Consider the following 19776-nt stretch of genomic DNA (forward strand, 5'->3'; position numbering starts at 1 on the left):
AGGATGAGGTGGGAGGATCACTTGAGCTCAGAAGTTCAAGACCAGCCTGGGCAACATAATGAGATCTCTTCTTTACAAAAAATTAAAAAATAGGCTGGGCGTAATGGCTCATGCCTGTAATCCTAGCACTTTGGGAGGCTGAGATGGGCAGATCACTTGAGGTCAGGAGCTCAAGACCAGCCTTGCCAACACAGTGAAACTTCGTCTCTACTAAAAATACAAAAATTAGCTGGGCATGGTGTCACACGCTTGTAATCCCAGCTACATGGGAGGCTGAGGCAGGAGAATTGCTTGAACCCAGGAGGAACACTTGAACCTGGGAGGCTGAGATTGAAGTGAGCCAAGATCGTGTCACTGTACTCCAACCTGAGTGACATAGCGAGACTCCGTCTCAAAAAATAAATAAATAAACAAAAATAAATAAATAAATAAATAAGTAAAGTAAAAATAACCAGATATCTTGGTATGAGCCTGTAGTCTTAGGTACTCGGGATCGTGACACTGAGGTGGAAGGATCACTTCAGGCCAAGAGGTCAAGGCTGCAGTGAGAGGTGAAGGTGCCACTGCATTCTAGCCTGGGTGACAGAGAGAGACCCTGTCTTAAAAAATTTAGGCGGGGCGCGGTGGCTCACGCCTGTAATCCCAGCACTATGGGGGGCTGAGGCAGGTGGGTCACGGGGTCAGGAGATCGAGATCATCCTGGCCAAAAGGTGAAACCCCGTCTCTACTAAGAATACAAAAATTAGCTGGGCGTGGTGGTGGGCACCTGTAGTCCCAGCTACTCGGGAGGCTGAGGCAGGAGAATCGCTTGAACCCAGGAGGCGGGGGTTGTAGTGAGCCGAGATGGCACCACTGCACTCTAGCCTGGTGACAACGTGAGACTCTGTCTCCAAAAGAATCTTTTTTTTGAAGTCTATGATAAATCTAGCCAGATTAAAATCTTAGTGTCTAGTATTTAGAGTTCTTAGCTCCATTTCCTGACTTTACCACAAATTGGCTTAAGTAATTGTTCAGGTTCTTCATGCCATCATTTTTCTATCTGTGGAGATGGGAAAACCACTTCAAAGTTTGGTTCATGGATAAAAAACAACGAATCAATATTTCAGCTAGATGTAAAACATCCTTTCAGGGATTCCATGTCCATAAGTGCTGTTGATCTGGGAGTGGCATTCGTGAAGGGGTGAACTAAATAAATTTGAGGGGATGTAATCACAATACAATCATCTTTATAGTTTTCACTGGCTTTTGATATATCAGCCCATGTTTAATGCCAAAATCAGTTGGTCTCTATACTTATCTGAGCTGCTTCATTGTTCAAGAGAACAAGGGCAGGGCACTGGTATTGCTTACAACAGAAAAAGGCATTCTGTGGTTTGGGGCTTCTCTACTTTGCAAGCTCCTCATCTAATCCAAGAAACATCCTAGATATTTCTCTTCCACACAACTTTCCTCATCCTTGCTAGAAACCAAGATCCTAGCCAGGCACAGTGGCTTGTGTCTGTATTCCCAGCTACTTGGGAGGCTAAGCCAGGAAGATCGCTTGAAGTCAGGAGTTCTAGACCAACCTGGGCAACACAGTGAGACCCCATCTCTAAAAAAAATAAAAGCAAAAAAATTAGCTGGGCTTGGGAGTGTGGGCCTGTAGTCCCAGCTAGTCAGGTGGCTGAGATGGGAAGATGCTTGAAACCAGGCATTCAAGGCTGCAGTGAGCTATGACTGTGCCATTGCACGCTAGTCTGTCTCTTAAAAAAATAAAAATAAAAATAAATTGGGAGTCTGAGGCAGGCAGATCATGAGGTCAGGAGATCAAGACCATCTTGGCCAACATGGCGAAACCCCATCTCTACTAAATACAAAAAATTAGCCGGGTGTGGTGGCACGTGCCTGTAATCCCAGCTACTTGGGAGGCTGAAGCCGGGGAATCGCTTGAACCTGGGAGGTTAAGGTTGCAGTGAGCTGAGATCGTGCCACTGTACTACAGCCTGGCAACAGGGCAAGACTCCGTCAAAAAAAAAAAAAAAAAAAAAAATCAAGAGACGCATAATTCTTAGGGAGGCAAGTAGAAAGAAATTATTGCATTTTCCAAGGGCTCTTCTATTATCTTACCTCAGTGTCATTAACTCCAACCACAATGAAGAGAGCTGCATACTGCCGATATATCAGCTTAAAATCCTTATATTCAATGAAAGAGCACTAGACAAAACACAATGAGATATTAACTCCTGTTGTTGAGAGAGAGTTATTTAAAATGACATGCATAAGTTCTAGGTTCTGATTCATCTGACAAACATTCCTAGAAATATAAAATATTAAGATGTTACACAACCACTGGTGGCCTTCTCACAATATTCAGGGGACCACTTGGAAGCATCTCTAGTGGAAATTGGAGAAGTCTTGGAAAAAAGTCTGAGTGTTCACATGGGTTCCCACTTACACTCCTCTCTCATTCCTTTGCTTGGCTCTGTATGGAACTCAGCAGGCAAAGATAATGAATAATCAGCAAAGTGCCTCTGAAGTGGAAATAAGCAAACATGATAAAGAAGACTTTCTTCTCCTCATCTCCCCAAGACTTTTTTTTTTTTTTTTTTTTTTTTTTGAGACAGAGTGTCGCTCTGTCGCCCAGGCTGGAGTGCAGTGGCCGGATCTCAGCTCACGGCAAGCTCCGCCTCCCGGGTTCACGCCATTCTCCTGCCTCAGCCTCCGGAGTAGCTGGGACTACAGGCGGCCGCCACCACGCCCGGCTAGTTTTTTTTTTTTTTTTTTTTTTTTTTTTTTTTTTTTTTTTAGTAGAGACGGGGTTTCACCGTGTTAGCAGGATGGTCTCGATCTCCTGATCTCGTGATCCTCCTGTCTCAGCCTCCCAACGTGCTGGGATTACAGGCTTGAGCCACCGCGCCCGGACCCCCCCAAGACTTTTTTGGAAGCAATTAGATATTCTCGGTTTTGTACTATTTAATAGTCATTGAGGAGCCAAATACATGGTACAAACAAACAAAAATTGGTTGCTTTTTCCTAGACTCATGAAAAGAATCCATGTAGATTATTTTATAAATCATTTAAAGATGGCCTTTTTGTGGCAGATGCTGGACAAAATCTCGCATTGTAAACATTGCTTCGTATGAATTAATAACTAGCCTGCCACCACTGACACATGGATAAAACTTCCGTCTCATTTATCCCTTTCCTATCGCCTTTGTACAAAGAATTATGGGAAGGCGCTGAGTGGATGGGAGGTGGAGAGTGGGCAGAAGCACAGGGTTACTCTTCTTCTGGATTTTAGGGTGTGCTGGATGTGTTGCTCTTGGGTGCCCGGATGTACCTGGGAATGAAGCTGCAAGTTTTGACCATGGAAATGCCTCTATGGGAAAGCCATCTGACAGTCTATAAAATGGAGGAATTTAGGTTTTTATTTAAAATTAGGATAAAGGTAATGAGTACAGAAGCATTCTGCAGCTTTTGGCTCACTGTAGAGCCAGTGTGATCTCTGCTCAGCTGGATCTTTCAAGGAAACACAACCTTTTTGAAAGAACCGAGGAACATTTTTCAAAGCCTCTCAGGAGTTTCTGACATTAAAAAAAAAGTATCAAAGCACCTCTATGGATAAAAACTAAGCTGCTATTATGCTACGTTGGTGCCTGATTATGCCAAAAGCCCAGTGGACTCCTTTTAAAATCTAAAATAATTTAGAATGCATCAAAAGTATCTAACAGTATATTCATTCCAAAGCTTTCGTTTCAAAGGGTAACCTATCAGTGAAAATGATGTTTGAAATTGAGTGCCTGCATTCTGCAGAAAGGTTCAAACAGGAATGCTTCTAAGACTATTTACTTTTACTTAAAGTATGTGGCTATTAACACAGCCCTTTAAAAGTTTCTGTTTCCATCTGACAACATGAAACAGTGTGTGCCATGGCAGGCCAAAGTAGTAATTCAAAGAGGAACTCTGAGATGTCCCAACTGAAAAATCAGTTTAGATGCCAGTTTGTGCCATGTTACTTTTGAGCACTGATGTAGCTTAATATTTTATGAGTTAGCAGTGGTGCTCACAGGCAGCCCACTATGCAGTGAAATGGAGAACTGACAAGATTAAAATGCATGAGTTAAACAAGTTTTCTGATTTTCCCTCAGTTGTTGAGTAATTTCCAATAGATCTGGCAAGTTTAGGACCTGGATTAAGTAATTCTCTAAATAAAATTCTTCATAAAAATTTTGTTCAAGGGGCTGGGCGTGGTGGCTCACGCCTGTAATCCCAGCATTTTAGGAGGCTGAGGCGGGTGGATCACTTGAGGTCGGGATTTCAAGACCAGCCTGACCAACATGGAGAAACCTCGTCTCTACTAAAAATACAAAATTAGCCGGTCGTGGTGGCACATGCCTGTAATCTCAGCTACTTGGGAGGCTGAGGCAGAAGAATCACTTGAACCCGGGAGGCAGAGGTTGCAGTGAGCCGAGATCATGCCGTTGCACTCCAGCCTGGGCAAGAGCAAAACTCTGTCTCAACAAAAAAAAAAAAAAAAAAAAAATTTGTTCAAGGTATGAGCTAGGGAAAAAATTATTTACAAAATGGACTCGGGTTTTGGCCAGGCGCAGTGGCTCATGCGTGTAATCCCAGCACTTTAGGAATGGCTCATCCCTGTAATCCCAGCACCAAGGCAGGCAGATCACTTGAGGTCAGGAGTTCGAGACCAGCATGACCAACATGGTGAAAACCCATCTCTACTAAAAATACAAAAATTAGCCAGGTGTGGTGGCACGCACCTGGAATCCCAGCTACTCAGGAGGCTGAGGCAGGAGGATAGCTTGAACCTCGGAGGCGGAGATTGCAGTGAGCCACGATGGCGCCACTGCACTCCAGCCTGGGCGACAAAGGAAGACTCCATCTCAAAAAACAAAACAAAAAAAATGGACTCAGTTTTAAAATTCCTATTTAACCTCTTTTTTTTTTTTTTGAGACAGAGTTTTGCTCTTGTCGTTCAGGCTGGAGTGTAATGAAGCAGTCTCGGCTGACTGCAACCTCCACCTCCCATGTTCAAACAATTTTCCTGACTCGGCCTCCCCAGTAGCTGGGACTACAGTTGTGCATAATTACGCCCAGCTAATTTTTCACCATATTGGCCAGGCTGGTCTCGAACTCCTTATCTCTGGTGATCCACCCGCTTCTGCCTCCCACAGTGCTGGGATTACAGGCGTGAGCCATTGCACCCAGCCTTAATCTCCATTTTGGAAGATGGATAAATGTGTTGTTTCATATGAATTTTTAATTTCCATTTTCCCCACCTAGATAATGAAATCAAACTTGTTTTGTTTTTAAATCACTGGTTTCAGCATTATATTGGTGGTATATTTATAAAAATAATAAGCAAAATAAAACCACCCCATTTGAGAATAATATTATCCTCTGGCACAAAATGGGTCTTCAGTATTTACCTCTATACCAATCATCTGATCTTCATTTTTTGGCTTATAGAAAGCTACCTGCTACAGGCACTCATGAGAGTTTCAGGGGCTGAATTCATAAGAACAAAAAAAGAAGAGGTGTCTATTAGCAGAAGGAAATTTTATTGTCGTTTCCAAGGTGCATTGAGACAAATATGCTGACTTAAATAAGAACCCAAGATTCTTTTTTTTTTTTTTTTTGAGACGGAGTCTTGCTCTGTCGCCCAGGCTGGAGTGCAGTGGCTGGATCTCAGCTCATTGCAAGCTCCGTCTCCCGGGTTCACGCCATTCTCCTGCCTCAGCCTCCTGAGTAGCTGGGACTACAGGCGCCCGCCACCTTGCCCGGCTAGTTTTTTTGTATTTTTTAGTAGAGACGGGGTTTCACCATGTTAGCCAGGATAGTCTCGATCTCCTGCCCTCGTGATCCGCCCGTCTCGGCCTCCCAAAGTGCTGGGATTACAGGCTTGAGCCACCGCGCCCGGCCTGGTTTAATTTTCTTAAAGGGATGTAAAGAGAGCTATGCTTCTTTCAGTTTTTCATTTCACATCACTTCTTATTTTCCTTAGTAGCTGTTGAAGGAATATAGATCAAAGAAAATGATGGCCCCTGAGACTCAGTAATAACAAATCTACCAAGGCCGAGTTGAATGCAGAGATAAAGGAGAGGACCAGAGACTTACTTGTTCATTGGACCGAGAGAGACAGCTCTTTATAACTTCTGTTTCCAGAAGTGTACGCTTATTAATATCCACATGTTCATAGTACTTAGAAAGTCGAGTCTGCCCTTGTTTATTCACCATGAGGAAAAATTTTATCATTTTTCTTTCCTGGCCAGTAGTTTTCCAAATATAGTTCAAAAATTTTGACAAGAGATGGCTGTAACTGGAACCTTGAAGACAAAAACAAACAAACAAACAAACACCCAGAAAGGCAAGATCAAATTTCTCAAAGAATTATATTAAATGTTTTATAGATAAACAGTAAATAAAGTAGTAGTAAGTATCATCTGATAATATCAGTCTTCATTCCTATGAACTAATTGAGGTTTTAATAAATAAAAACCAACGATAAATTTTCATCAGTTATTCTCCAAAACAATTCTGAGCAACTGCAGTACTTCTGTTTATATTCATTCAATTTATTCATCCATTTTGCTGGGTAACAACGACGTGTCAAGCACCAGAAGAATGGGGAGATGAAGTAGTAAGGACTTCTGATCTTCTGATTTTTATACCTAGCAAAGGTGCGAGGTAGGTAAACAACGGCAGTACAAGGTGATGAGTTATAACTGGGACAGCTCTGCTTCCATGGGTGTACAGAAGGGAGGGACAAGGAACGTCACAGGAGAGTGAAGAACTGCTTCCCAGAGAAGGGGCACTGATGTGAGGTCATGAAGAATGAGCTACAGGGACGACTGAGGCAGAGAAAATGGGTATGAAAGCTCTGGGAAGTTCACTGGGGCTGCAGTTCAGGGCGTGGGAAGAATAGTTGCTGGAAATTAAGCTACTCACATATGATATAATTGGCTTTAGACGTCATGCTAAGGAATTTGGGCTTTATTTTATGGGCAATGGAGACAAGATCTATAGTAAAGCTTTTCTTTCCTTAGTGGTGGAAATAGTAGTGATATCAATTTATTAAATTCGTCTAGGCCCTATAACAAGCTCTGTAAGGTCCTATCCTGAGCAATTCTCACAACTGTTTGAGGCAGGTACTTCTGTTATCCTTTATTTTTGAGATAGGGCCTCACTCTGCACCCAGGCTGGAGTGCAGTGGTGCAATCTCAGCTTACTGCAGCATCTTCCTCTGTACTCAAGTGATCCCACCTCAGCCTCCTGAATAGCTAGGATTATAGGCATGCACTATCATGCCCAGCTAATTTTTTAACTTTTTGCAAAGATGAGGTTTCACTATATTGCCAGCTGGTCTTGAACACTTAGGCTGAAGTGATCATCCTGCCTTGGCCTCCCAAAGTGTTGGGATTACGGGCATGAGCCACCGTATCAAGCGTGTTATCCTTATTTTAAGGTCAAGCAGGTTAAAGTTTAGAAGGGCGCGGTGGCTCGTGCTTGTAATCCCAGCACTTTGGGAGGCCAGGCAGGCGGATCATTTGAGGTTAGGAGATCAAGACCAGCCTGGCCAATATGGTGAATCCTTGGCTCTACTAAAAATACAAAAATTAACTGGGCATGGTGGTGCACGCCTGTAATCCCAGCTACTCAGAAGGCTGAGGCAGGAGAATTGCTTGAACCCGGGAGGTGGAGGTCGCAGTGAGCTGTGATGGCGTCACTATACTCCAACTAAGGGAAGAGAATCTCTTGAGCCCGGAAGGCGGAGGTTATAGTAAGCCAAGATTGTGCCACTGCACTCCAGCCTGGGTGACAGAGCAAGACTCTGTCCCCCCGAAAAAAAAAGAAAAAAGAAAAGATGATACCCAAAGTCACTGCATGGCTTTGTGTCAGAGGTGGGCTGCGGTTCAAAGGCCAAGCATATGCATGGATCCATGACACCCCTAACTCATCCTCCTCATTCAGGGGTTCATGCTTGTGCTATTATGTCTAACTCAGTTGTATTGAATCTCGTGTTTGTTTCTCTTACACTCAACATAGGTTTTGGAAAAATCAATGCAAGTGAGCATAATATTGATGAATGGCCAGTCCTTCTTTCATCATGACCACCAGAGCTGGCTGGTCTGGCTCAGCTGACAAAATCGTATTCACATTGTGTAATATCTGTGAGAATCAGTGCAAAAAACTAAGATGAATAATAGTTCTTAAATGAAATTTTAACGTTTGAAATTTTAGATTTATAGTAAAGTTGCAAAGATGGCCAATGTTAGCATCTCACATTACCATGGTACATTTGCCAAAACTAAGAAACCAATATTGGTACATTATTATTAACTCCAGACTTTATTTGGAGTTCATCGATTTTTCCACTAATGTCCTCTTTTTGTTCCTGCATCCCATCCAGGATACTATAGTGCATTTAACTGTCATGTTCCGAGACGGGTGGATCACGAGGTCAGGAGATCGAGACCATCCTGGCTAACACAGTGAAACCCCGTCTCTACTAAAAAATACAAAAAAACTAGCCGGGCGAGGTGGCGGGCGCCTGTAGTCCCAGCTACTCGGGAGGCTGAGGCAGGAGAATGGCGTGAACCCGGGAGGCGGAGCTTGCAGTGAGCTGAGATCCGGCCACTGCACTCCAGCCAGGGGGACAGAGTGAGACTCCGTCTCAAAAAAAACAAAACAAAACAAAACAAAAAAACTGTCATGTTGCTTTAGTCTGTTCTGGTCTGGAACAGTTTCTCAGTCTTCCTTGTTCTTCATGTCCTTAATAGTCCTGAGGATACTGGCCCAGGCTGGAGTATAGTAGTACTATCATGGCTCACTACAGCCTTGAACTCTTAGGCTCAAGTGATCCTCTAGCCTCTGTTTCTCAAGTAGCTGGGAGTAGCTGGGACTACAGATACATGTCACTATGCCCAGTTAATTTTTATTTATTTTTATTTTTATTTTTGAGACAGAGTCTCACTCTGTTGCCCAGGCTAGAGTGCAATGGTGCAATCAATCTCAGCTCACTGCAACCTCTGCCTCCTGGGTTCAAGTGATTCTCCTGCCTCAACCTCCTGAGCAGCTAAGACTACAGGTGCCTGCCACCATGCCTGGTTGATTTTTGTATTTTTAGTAGAGACAGGGTTTCACCATGTTGGCCAGGCTGGTCTCCAACTCCTGACCTAAAGTAAGCCGCCCGCCTCGGCCTCCCAAAGTGCTGGGATTACAGGCATGAGCCACTGCGCTTGGCCTTTATTTTTATTTTTGTAGAGATGGGGGGGGGGGTCTCACTATTTTGCTCAGGCTGGTCTTGAACTCCTGGCCTTAAGGGGTCCTCCTGCCTTAGCCATCCAAGTGCTGGGATTATAGGCATGAGCCACTGCCTCCAGCCAATATTTGCTTATAACATAAATTCCTAGTGAATTTTTTTTTTTTTTTTTGAAACAGTCTCACACTCTGTCCCCCAGGCTGGAGTGCAGTGGTGTAATCTCAGCTCACTGTAAGCTCCGCCTCCCAGGTTCTCCTGCCTCAACTGGGACTACAGGCGCTCCCCACCACACCCAGCTAATTTTTTGTATTTTCAGTAGAGACGGGGTTTCACTGTATTAGCCAGGATGGTCTGGATCTCCTGACCTCGTGATCCGCCCGCCTCGGCCTCCCACAGTGCTGGGATTACAGGTATGAGCCACCATGCCCGGCCAATTCCTAGTGAATTCTTACTGTGTGCTATCAGAGAATCCATTTGATTTCATTAACTTTAGCATCCTCATCTGGTAATGTAAGTATATTAAACTAGAACACAGACCCCTCTGAAAATACAAAGAAAGCTAATGAATCTTTTACAGAAAAATGTGCAAGGAGATACGTACTTAAATGCTGTAAAAGAACCTCAGGACATCCACAGACTTTGCTGACACCTATTCTGGGCTCCAGGTTGAGAACCCTGAGCAGGGTGATTCCTAAGGTCCTTTAAAAATAAATAGACCTGGCTGGGTGCAGTGGCTCATGCCTATAATCCCAGTGCTTTGGGAGGCCGAGGAGGGCGGATTGCCTGAGGTCAGGAGTTCAAGAACAGCCTGCTCAACATGGTGAAACCCTTTCTCTACTAAAAATACAAAAAGTAGCTGGACGTGGTGGCAGGCGCCTGTAATCCCAGCTACTCAGGAGCCTGAAGCAAGAGAATCACTTGAACCCAGGAGGCGGAGTTTGCAGTGAGCCGAGATTGTGCCACTGTACTCCAGCCTGGGCGACAAGAGCTAAACTCTGTCTCAATAAATAAATAAACCTCCAGGATTTAAAAAGTTTTCCCATTCACTTTATCACTATTTGCTATGCACAAAACACTAGATTTGTGTCTAGAATAAATGAGAAATGATGTGGAACAAACGTGGCATACAGATCAATCTGAAATCTTGGTTAAAAATTTGATTTTACAGCCAGGTGCGGTGGCTCACGCCTGTAATCCCAGCACCAAATTTGGGAGGCTGAGGCAGGCGGATGACGAGGTCAGGAGATCGAGACCATCCTGGCCAACATGGTGAAACCCTGTCTCTACTAAAAATACAAAAATTAGCTGGGTGTGGTGGCGCATGCACCTGTAGTCCCAGCTACTCAGGAGGTTGAGACAGAAGAATCACTTGAACCTGCAAGGCAGAGATTGCAGTGAGCCGACATCGCACCACTGCACTCCAGCCTGACAACAGAGCGAGACTCCATCTCAAAAAAAAAAAAAAAAAAAAAGAAAACAAAGTTGGATTTTAATGTATAGTTACAACTTGTTCACAAATATTAGGTGTCACTTTTAGCAGCTGCAATTTCAGGGACCAGTTTCCCAATCTGCTGCTTAGGAGACTGAAAGTGGGGGAGATTATTACAGGGCTAGGTCATCCAGGTAAGCATTTGCAGCTGGTGATCTTAGCAACAGTTCATCAGAAGGTGTCTGTTAAGAGTCAGTTTGCTAAAAGCTTGGCTGTCAGAATACCAGTCAGAGGCTGATTTACAGGGCTTGATCTACTTCACAGCCTCTTTGAGCACAAAACATTAATTGTCTGTTTGATGAGGCATCCATGCCTGTTGAAGAGTGGAGTTGACTGCCCAGGCAAGCAGCGACTCACACCTGTAATCCCAGCACTTCGGAAGGCTGAGGTGGGCGGATCACTTGAGGTCAGGGGTTTGAGACAAGCCTGGCCAACATGGTAAAACCCCACTATCTACTAAAAAATACCAAAATTAGGCCAGGCACAGTGGCTTATGGCCGTAATCCCAGCACTTTGGGAGCCTGAGGCAGTGGATCATTTGAGGTCAGGAGTTCGAGACCTCATGGTGAAACTCGGTCTCTACTAAAATACAAAAATATTATCTGGGTGTGGTGGCATGAGCCTGTAGTCCCAGCTACTCAGGAGGCTGAGGCAGGAGGATTGTTTGAACCCGGGAGGCGGAGGCTGAAGTGCGCCGAGATCGTGCCACTGCACTGCAGTCTGGGCGACACAGGGAGACTCCGACTCAAAAAAAAAAGAAGAAAAGTAGAGTCGAGACTCTCCTTTATGATTCTCCCTATTTCACTAGATGCCTGAATGTCCTTTTTCATGTGTCATCCCATGCATCTAGTGAAATAAGCAGATTGCATGGAAGAACAGGACCTTTGGTGAATGAGTAGTTCTTGGACTAATCAGAATCCCAGCAAATACAGAGGCTGGGGAACACCACGATAGAGGATGGGTCCCACTAAGCACTGGGCTAAACAGCTAAGTCAAGCTGGAAACCAGCAAGTATTTTTTTCTTTGGGGGTTTTGCCTGCTTGAGGAGATAGGAGAATGCATTGCTTAAAAGCTCAGACCTGAGTAAGACAGACCTGGCTAAGTTTTGGCTTTGCCACATACCTGCCATGTGATGCTTAAGTTGCTTGGGTTTTTTGAACCCCAGGGGATGGTTAACTCTGAGGTGTGAGAGTGAGATGGGTAACACAAATAGCACTTAGCAAAGGGGCTGGTCTACAGTAAATATTCACTTTACAACTGAGCTGTTTTCATTACAGTCAACCCTTGGTATGCAGGTTATTAGTTCCGGGACTGCCTTGAGTATAACCAAATCTGTGCATACTCAAGTCCTGCAGTAGGCCCTGTGGAAACTACGTACACAAAAAGTCAGCCCCATATAACTGGGGTTTTGCATGCCACAAACACTGTATTTTCCATCTGTGTTTGGTTGGAAAAAAAGCTGCATATAAATGGATCTGTGCAGTTCAAGCCTGTATTGTTCAAGGATCAACTGTATTATTTCCTTGCTGCAACTAGAAACATTATGATATAATACTTGGACTAAGTTTTATATGTATATATACATTTCGTCCTCCCAGCTCACTTCTTGTTTCCTAAGCCCTATTAGACAGGTGATTATGTTTTTTTTGTTTTTTTTTTTTGAGACGGAGTCTCGGAGTCTCGCTCTGTCGCCCAGGCTGGTGTGCAGTGGCTGGATCTCAGCTCACTGCGAGCTCCACCTCCCGGGTTCACGCCATTCTCCTGCCTCAGCCTCCCGAGTAGCTGGGACTACAGGCGCCCGCCACCTCGCCCGGCTAGTTTTTTGTATTTTTCTTTAGTAGAGACGGGGTTTCACCGTGTTAGCCAGGATGGTCTCCATCTCCTGACCTCATCTCGGCCTCCCAAACTGCTAGGATTACAGGCTTGAGCCACTACGACCGGTCACAAGTGGTTATCTTACAGCAATTCTAAACGCTAAGGTGTAAAGAGCCAGGCCAGTGTGGCCAAGCCTAGGGTTGTTGCCTTCACTCCCTGTGTAGAACAGGATGTTATCTAGACCAGCTCAGCTGGGGATATAACAGCTGTGCCATGGGGGAGGCCTGTGGCCATTCACTCCCTTTTCCAGGAAGATAAGCTCATGGCTGTGGGTGGGGTTGCAACATACTCTGTGGTGTTTAATCATTTGCTATTAAATGCTGCTTTTACTTGTCTCACAAATTACTGTCAGTAAATTATGGCAGGTTACCAGGAAGTTAAGATCACCATCCTTTCTTTTACTCCCTTTCAGCAAAGTTATTTAAAAACCATCTAAATAAAAACCATCTTTATGATAGTTAGAAATTACAATTCTATACCTTGGATTTCAACTGCCGGGTAAAAGGAAAATGTCTCAAAGGTACTCATGGCCAAACCTTTGCCTTTAAATGTCCTGCTTGCATTAAGTGGTAAAATGAGATGTAAAAAGATCTCGTTGAGGTGTTACATCAAGGGATCAAATTGGTTTCTACCTTACAAGCACAGCATTCCTTCCCACTGACTTCAAGAGCAAGGATGACAAATAAGGACATGTTGAATTGATATTCATTAGGATGTAAGTTTTGAAAAGAGTAAATGAAGGTTTCCAAAGACTTGGATATATCTTTCTTTTCTTGCACACTCTTAAACATTAGACAATTTTAACTGTAGCAGGATGCAGTGGTAAAAAACTAGAGAAACACAACTTTAAACTATTTATACTATAAAATATACAATGCCAAAATAAACATTGTGGAGACTCGAGAGACAAGTACACATCTGAGAACTGAAGATGAATGCTGTAAGCACCTATCATGGTTATTAATCATCGAGGAGGAGGGAAATGAAATAATTATGAAACTGAGGTAAGACAGTAAGAAGGGAATATGCTTAGACAAGTGTTGGGAGTGGTGAGGGAGAGGTATGAACTTCCTTTTTTAAACTATTTGCATTCAATGACACACAATGACATTCAATGACGCCTGGGCCAGAGGGGCCAGGCGTGGTGGCTCACACCTATAATTCTAGCACTTTGTGAGGCCATGGTGGCAGGACAGCTTGAGACCAGAATTTGGGGACCAGCCTGGGAAACACAGTGAGACGCCATCTTTACCAAAAAAAAAGGAAAAAAAAAAAAAAAGCCAGGCATCGTGGTGTGTACCTATAGTCCCAGCTACTTAGGAAGCTAAGGTGGGAGCACTGCTTGTGCCCAGGAATTGGAGGCAGCAGTGAGCTATGATCACACCACTACACTCCCACTCTGGCCTGGGCAACAGAGCAAGATCCTATCTCTAAACACACACACACACACACACACACACACACGCAGAGAGAGAGAGAGAGAGACACACACACACACACACACAGAGCTGGGAAGATGTTTAGATGACCAGGAAGGAAGTCAGTAGATGCTACACCGAAAAGCTTGTGTGTGAATGTGTGTACATAAATCAAAGAAGAAGAAAGAAGGTAAAGGCAACTTCACTGGGGAAAGCATTACACAAATGGTGCTAGGATGCCCCAGCAAGAGAATCTAGAAAAGAGGAAAAGAAGGGTTAAGGTTACTTACAGCAGGAATCAAACAAGCATTTTCCTTGGATTAGCATGGTCAGGCCTCTGAGCCCAAGCCAAGCCATCACATCCCCTGTGACTTGCATGTATAGGCCCAGATGGTCTGAAGTAACTGAAGAATCACAAAAGAAGTGCAAATGCCCTGTCCCGCCTTAACTGATGACATTCCACCACAAAAGAAGTGAAAATGGCGGGTCCTTGCCTTAAGCGATGACATTATCTTGTGAAATTCCTTTTCCTGGCTCATCCTGGCTCAAAAGACTCCCCCACTGAGCACCTTGTAACCCCCACTCCTGCCCACCAGAGAACAACCCCCCTTTGACTGTAATTTTCCCTTACCTACCCAAATCCTATAAAACGGCCCCACCCTTATCTTGCTGACTCTCTTTTCGGACTCAGCCCGCCTGCACCCAGGTGAAATAAACAGCCATGTTGCTCACACAAAGCCTGTTTGGTAGTCTCTTCACACGGACGCGCTTGACAAGCATGAACGTGCTTTCAAGACTAGTGAGGTTGGTAGATTCACAGTAGAATACAGGGCCAGGCGAGGTGGTTCCCGCCTGTAATCCCAGCACTTTGGGAGGCTGAGGTGGGTGGATCACCAGAGGCCAGGAGTTGGAGACCAGCCTAGGCAATATAGGAGACCATGCCTCTACAACAAAAAACAAATGAAAAAACAAGAGCTGGGTGTGGTGGTGCATGTCTGTAATCCCAGCTACTTGGGAGAGTAAGGCTAAGATCAGGAATTCTAGGCTACAGTAAGCTATGATCACTCCACTGCACTCCAGCCTGGGTGACAGATGGAGACCCTATCTCTAAAAAAAAAAAAGCAACTAGCTGGGTGCAGTGGCTCACGCCTGTAATCCCAACACTTTGGGAGGCCAAGGCGGGTAGATCACATGAGACCAGCCTGGCTCACATTGTGAAACCCTTTCTCTACTAAAAATACAAAAAAATGAACCAGGCGTGGTGTCGGGTGCCTGCAATTGTAGCTACTTGGGAGGCTGAGGCAGGAGAACCACTTGAACCCAGGAGGTGGAGGTTGCAGTGAGCTGAGATTGCACCACTGCACTCCAGCCTGGGCGACAGGGCGAGACTTCGTCTCCAAAAAATAAATAAATAAAATAAAATAAAATAAAATAAAAATAAAATAAACCAAAACAACAAAAAAAGTAGAATATGCTCAGATCTGTGTCCCAGCAACCACATGATGTAAACTTAATGCCCAGAGAAAAGAGAGATTGAAGAGGCTGAATGAAGTACACATTGATTTGAGAAGGTATCATATTTCTGATGGCGTACTTCTGGGAGTTAGACCTAGGACAGTCTTTACAGTTTGTCATATCCAAAGATGGCAAATGGGTTTCAACTTGGGTGTCAACTGTGACTAACTGTAACAGCTGCTTTGGGAAGGATTCTGGAGCTGCTTCCAGGTTCAAAACAAAAGGATGGCATGCGTGATTACTCGTCAGTTGTAGGTTACGTCAGCTGTAGGTTAGGAAGCAGGGAATGGCAACATATGCACCTTATATTTGTCATCCCTGAGGTGTACTCCCTTCATTTTGTAGATGAGAAAACTGATCAGAGATGTAGCGTGAAGTACTGAATTCTGCTCCCCTGACTCATACTATAATGCTGTCTTTAATCTATCACATTGCCTCACTCTACATATCAGTGTCATTAAATGTTCACTTAACCTTTTTGTTTGTTCTGTTGAGACAGGGTCTTACTCCAACCCAGGTTGGAGTGTAGTGGCACAATCACAGTTCACTGCAACCTTGACCTCCCAGGCTCAAGCAATCCTCCCACCTCAGCCCCCCAAGTAGCTGGGACTACAGGTGCACACCACCACGCCCAGCTAATTTTTGTATATTTTGTAAAGGCGGGGTTTCCAGTTGCGCAGTCTAGTCTTGAACTCCTGGACTCAAGTGATCCACTCACCTCAGCTTCACTAAGTGCTAGGAGTATACGTCTGAGACATTGTGCCCAGCCAAATGTTCATTTGAGCTTAATGAGCATTAACTTCAGGTAGCTTTGGAAGTGATCCAGTCATTATTCTCTTTTCTAATGCTGCTGCACAATTAATCTGGAAAATGCCAAACAAACCACTACATGAAAAAGTACAGTATGGGCTGGGCGGGGCACGGTGGCTCATGCCTGTAATCCCAACACTTTGGGAGGCCAAGGCGGGCGGATCACAAGGTCAGGAGATCGAGACCACGGTGAAACCCCGTCTCTACTAAAAATACAAAAAAATTAGCCGGGCGCGGTTGTGGGCGCCTGTAGTCCCAGCTACTCGGGAGGCTGAGGCAGGAGAATGGCGTGAACCCGGGAGGCGGAGCTTGCAGTGAGCCGAGATCGCGCCACTGCACTCCAGCCTGGGCGACAGAGCGAGACTCCGTCTCAAAAAAAAAAAAAAAAAAAAAAAAAAAAAAAAAAAAAAAAAAAAAAAAAGTACAGTATGGGCTGGGCTGGGCACGGTGGCTCATGCCTGTAATCCCAACACTTTGGGAGGCCAAGGCGCACAGATAACCTGAGGTCCGGAGTTCGAGACCAGCATGGCCAACATGGCGAAACCCCGTCTCTACTAAAAGTACAAAGATTAGCCAGGCATGGAGGCAGACACCTGTAATCCCAGCTACTCAGGAGGCTGAGGCAGGAGAATCGCCTGAACTCGGGAGGTGGAGGCTGCAGTGAGCCAAGATCGCTGCACTCCAGCCTGGGTGAGAGCCTGACTGACAGCCTGACTGCTTGGCTCTACTACTTAGTTGCTTTGTGACTCTGGACAAGATACTTAGTCTTTTAGAACTCAGTCTTCTGTACAATGGCCACAGTAACAGTACTCACTTCCTAGGTTGTTGTGACAATTAAAGGAGTTAGGATATGTAACATTCCTAGAACAGGCTAGGCAGTTGGCACACAGCGAGTGCTACATAAGGGTTAGCCAGTGTCCTCATGATAACATGTTGTTTTTTCCCTGGTGAAGCTTTTCCTGCCTATTCCAATCCTCTCTTCCCAACTACAAAGAGCTGATGATCCTGTCTATAGTCTATATAATAACGATTTTATTGCATGTTGAGGTCTCCTACCAGAAAAGTAATTTAGACTTTTAAAGCTGTGACTGTAAGAGAAAGATTGTACATTGTGGCCCAGCATACAAGCATATATAATGTAAATGTAAAATTCAATATATATATTACATTATTTACATGATATACAGAGATACACCTTGACAGTTTTGAAGAGTATTGGTCAGATATTTTAAAGAATGTCCCTTTATTGGGATTTGTCTGATGTTATCAGTAGATAGAAGTTATGTCTTTTTGGGAGAAAGAACACAGAGGTAAAGTACCATTTTCATCACATCATGTCAAAGGCACATACTATCAATACGACCTGTCACGGTTTTGTTTTTTTTTTTTTTTTGAGACAGTCTTGCTCTATTGCCCAGATTATAGTGCAGTGGTGCAATGATGGCTCACTGCAGCTTTGAGCTCCCAGCCTCCAGTGATCCTCCCACATCAGCCTCCCGAGTAGCTGGGACTGGAGGTACGTACCTCTGTGTCCTGCTAATTTTATTTTATTTTATTTTATTTATTTATTTATTTTTTTTGAGACGGAGTCTTGCTCTGTCAGCCAGGCCGGAGTGCAGTGGCGCAATCTTGGCTCACTGCAACCTCTGCCTAAACCCTCCAGGGTTCAAGTGATTCTCCTGCCTCAGCCTCCCAAGTAGCTGGGACTACAGGTGCCTGACACCATGCCTGGCTAATTTTTGTATTTTTAGTAGAGACGGGGTTTCACCATATTGACCAGGCTGGTCTTGAACTCCTGACCTTGTGATCCGCTCGCTTCGGCCTCCCAAAGTGCTGAGATAACAGGCGTGAGCCACTGGGCCTGGCCTATGCCCTGCTAATTAAAAAAAATCTTTTTGCAGACATGGGGTCTTGCTATGTTGCCCAGGCCATTTGTTTATTTACTCAATTATTAATGTATATAAGTATGGCAGATATTTTATTTTATACTATGGGTTATAATATAATATGACCACTGATTTTTAATTTCAGAACTTGCTAACAGACTGAGTCAAAGTTTGAAAAACACTATACCAGAACATGAACTTCTTCTAGTGGGTAGAATCTATGCCTTACTTCAGATCCTTGCACAGTGCCTAGTATACAGTGAGCATACAATAAATGTTTACTGAATAGATGAAAGAATGAATGAAAGCTTTTTCTAGCAATAACTTTTCCTTTAAAAAAGTCACATAAGTATTCCAACAAAGCAGACATATAAAATACCCTCATACCCTATTCCTGCCCCGAATCCTATTCATTTCCCCAAAGATATAGCCAATGTTTTTAAGTTTAGTGCCTATCCTTTTAGATCTCCTCTGTATATCATGTAAATATGTATGCAGATGTAGCAACTTTTTTTTTTTTTAACATAAATGTGATAAATTGATGAACTCTAAAATGTCTTAGTAACTATTCTCTTCCGGTATCTTTAAATGAACCCATTCCACCCACAAAGCCCTGGCTGGATCCCATAAAAGGTTACTAAAGGCCAGACATGGTAGCTCATGCCTTCAATACCAGCACTTGAGAGGTTGAAGCAGGATGATCACTTGAGGCCAGAAGTTTAAGACCAGCCTGGGCAACATAATGAGACCGTCTCCACAAAAAAAAAAAAGAAAGAAAGAAAAGAAAGAAAGAAAGAAAGAGAGAAAGAAAGAGAGAAAGAAAGAAAGTCACTAAAAAGATGTGTTTTAGAATTTAGAATTCATCCAAAGGACCTCCCATTTCCCAACCTAGCTCAGGCTGTGCCTTCCCTTCATTTGACTTGGCCCCCATTCCTTCTCTGGCCTCTGTTCTTCGTGACTTGCTTTGGATTTCTTCTTCCAGCTCTGCTTTGGGCAATATTCCAGGACTTGACCTTTGGTATCTGCCCTCTGGCCATCATCCCAGGGGCCTATGGCACCCAGCCCTTGCACTGTCAACTGGGAGTATATCTACTTGACTGACTGATGGAGAAAGTTAAATGAGGCAAATGACATAATTGTTGTAAAAACATTTAGCATAAGTCTGGAGGCGGTGGCTCATGCCTATAATCCCAACACTTTGGGAGGCCGAAGCGGGTGGATTACCTGGGGTTTGGTGTTCGAGATCAGCTTGGTCAACATAGTGAAAACCTGTTCTCTAATAAAAGCAGAAAAATTAGCCGAGCATGGTGGCAGGTGCCTGTAATCCCAGCTACTCGGGAGGCTAAGGCAGGAGAATCGCTTGAACCCAGGAGGCAGAGGTTGCAGTGAGCTGAGACCATGCCATTGCACCCCAGCCTGGGCAACAAAAGCGAAACTCCATCTCAAAAAAAAAAGAAAAAATTTAGCACACTTTCTTTCCTTTCCTCGTTTCTTGTATTAAATTAGGGAAAAAGTACTGATAAG

General features: G+C 44.1%; 1 protein-coding gene across 2 annotated transcripts in view; it reads right to left on the reverse strand.

The window, feature by feature from the left end:
- AP4S1 (adaptor related protein complex 4 subunit sigma 1) overlaps positions 1–19776 on the reverse strand; it is a 75449-nt gene that overhangs the window by 22565 nt on the left and 33108 nt on the right. For both annotated transcript variants that reach the window (XM_050797848.1, XM_050797847.1), the window contains exons 2-3: positions 6115–6323; positions 2107–2193 (exon numbers count right to left, since the gene is read on the reverse strand). In XM_050797848.1, coding sequence (XP_050653805.1) covers positions 2107–2193; positions 6115–6252 — 225 coding nt within the window. In that variant the 5' untranslated portion in view covers positions 6253–6323. The remainder of the gene's footprint in view (positions 1–2106; positions 2194–6114; positions 6324–19776) is intronic.

Source organism: Macaca thibetana, chromosome 7 (assembly GCF_024542745.1).
Source record: "Macaca thibetana thibetana isolate TM-01 chromosome 7, ASM2454274v1, whole genome shotgun sequence".
Lineage (NCBI taxonomy): Eukaryota > Metazoa > Chordata > Mammalia > Primates > Cercopithecidae > Macaca > Macaca thibetana.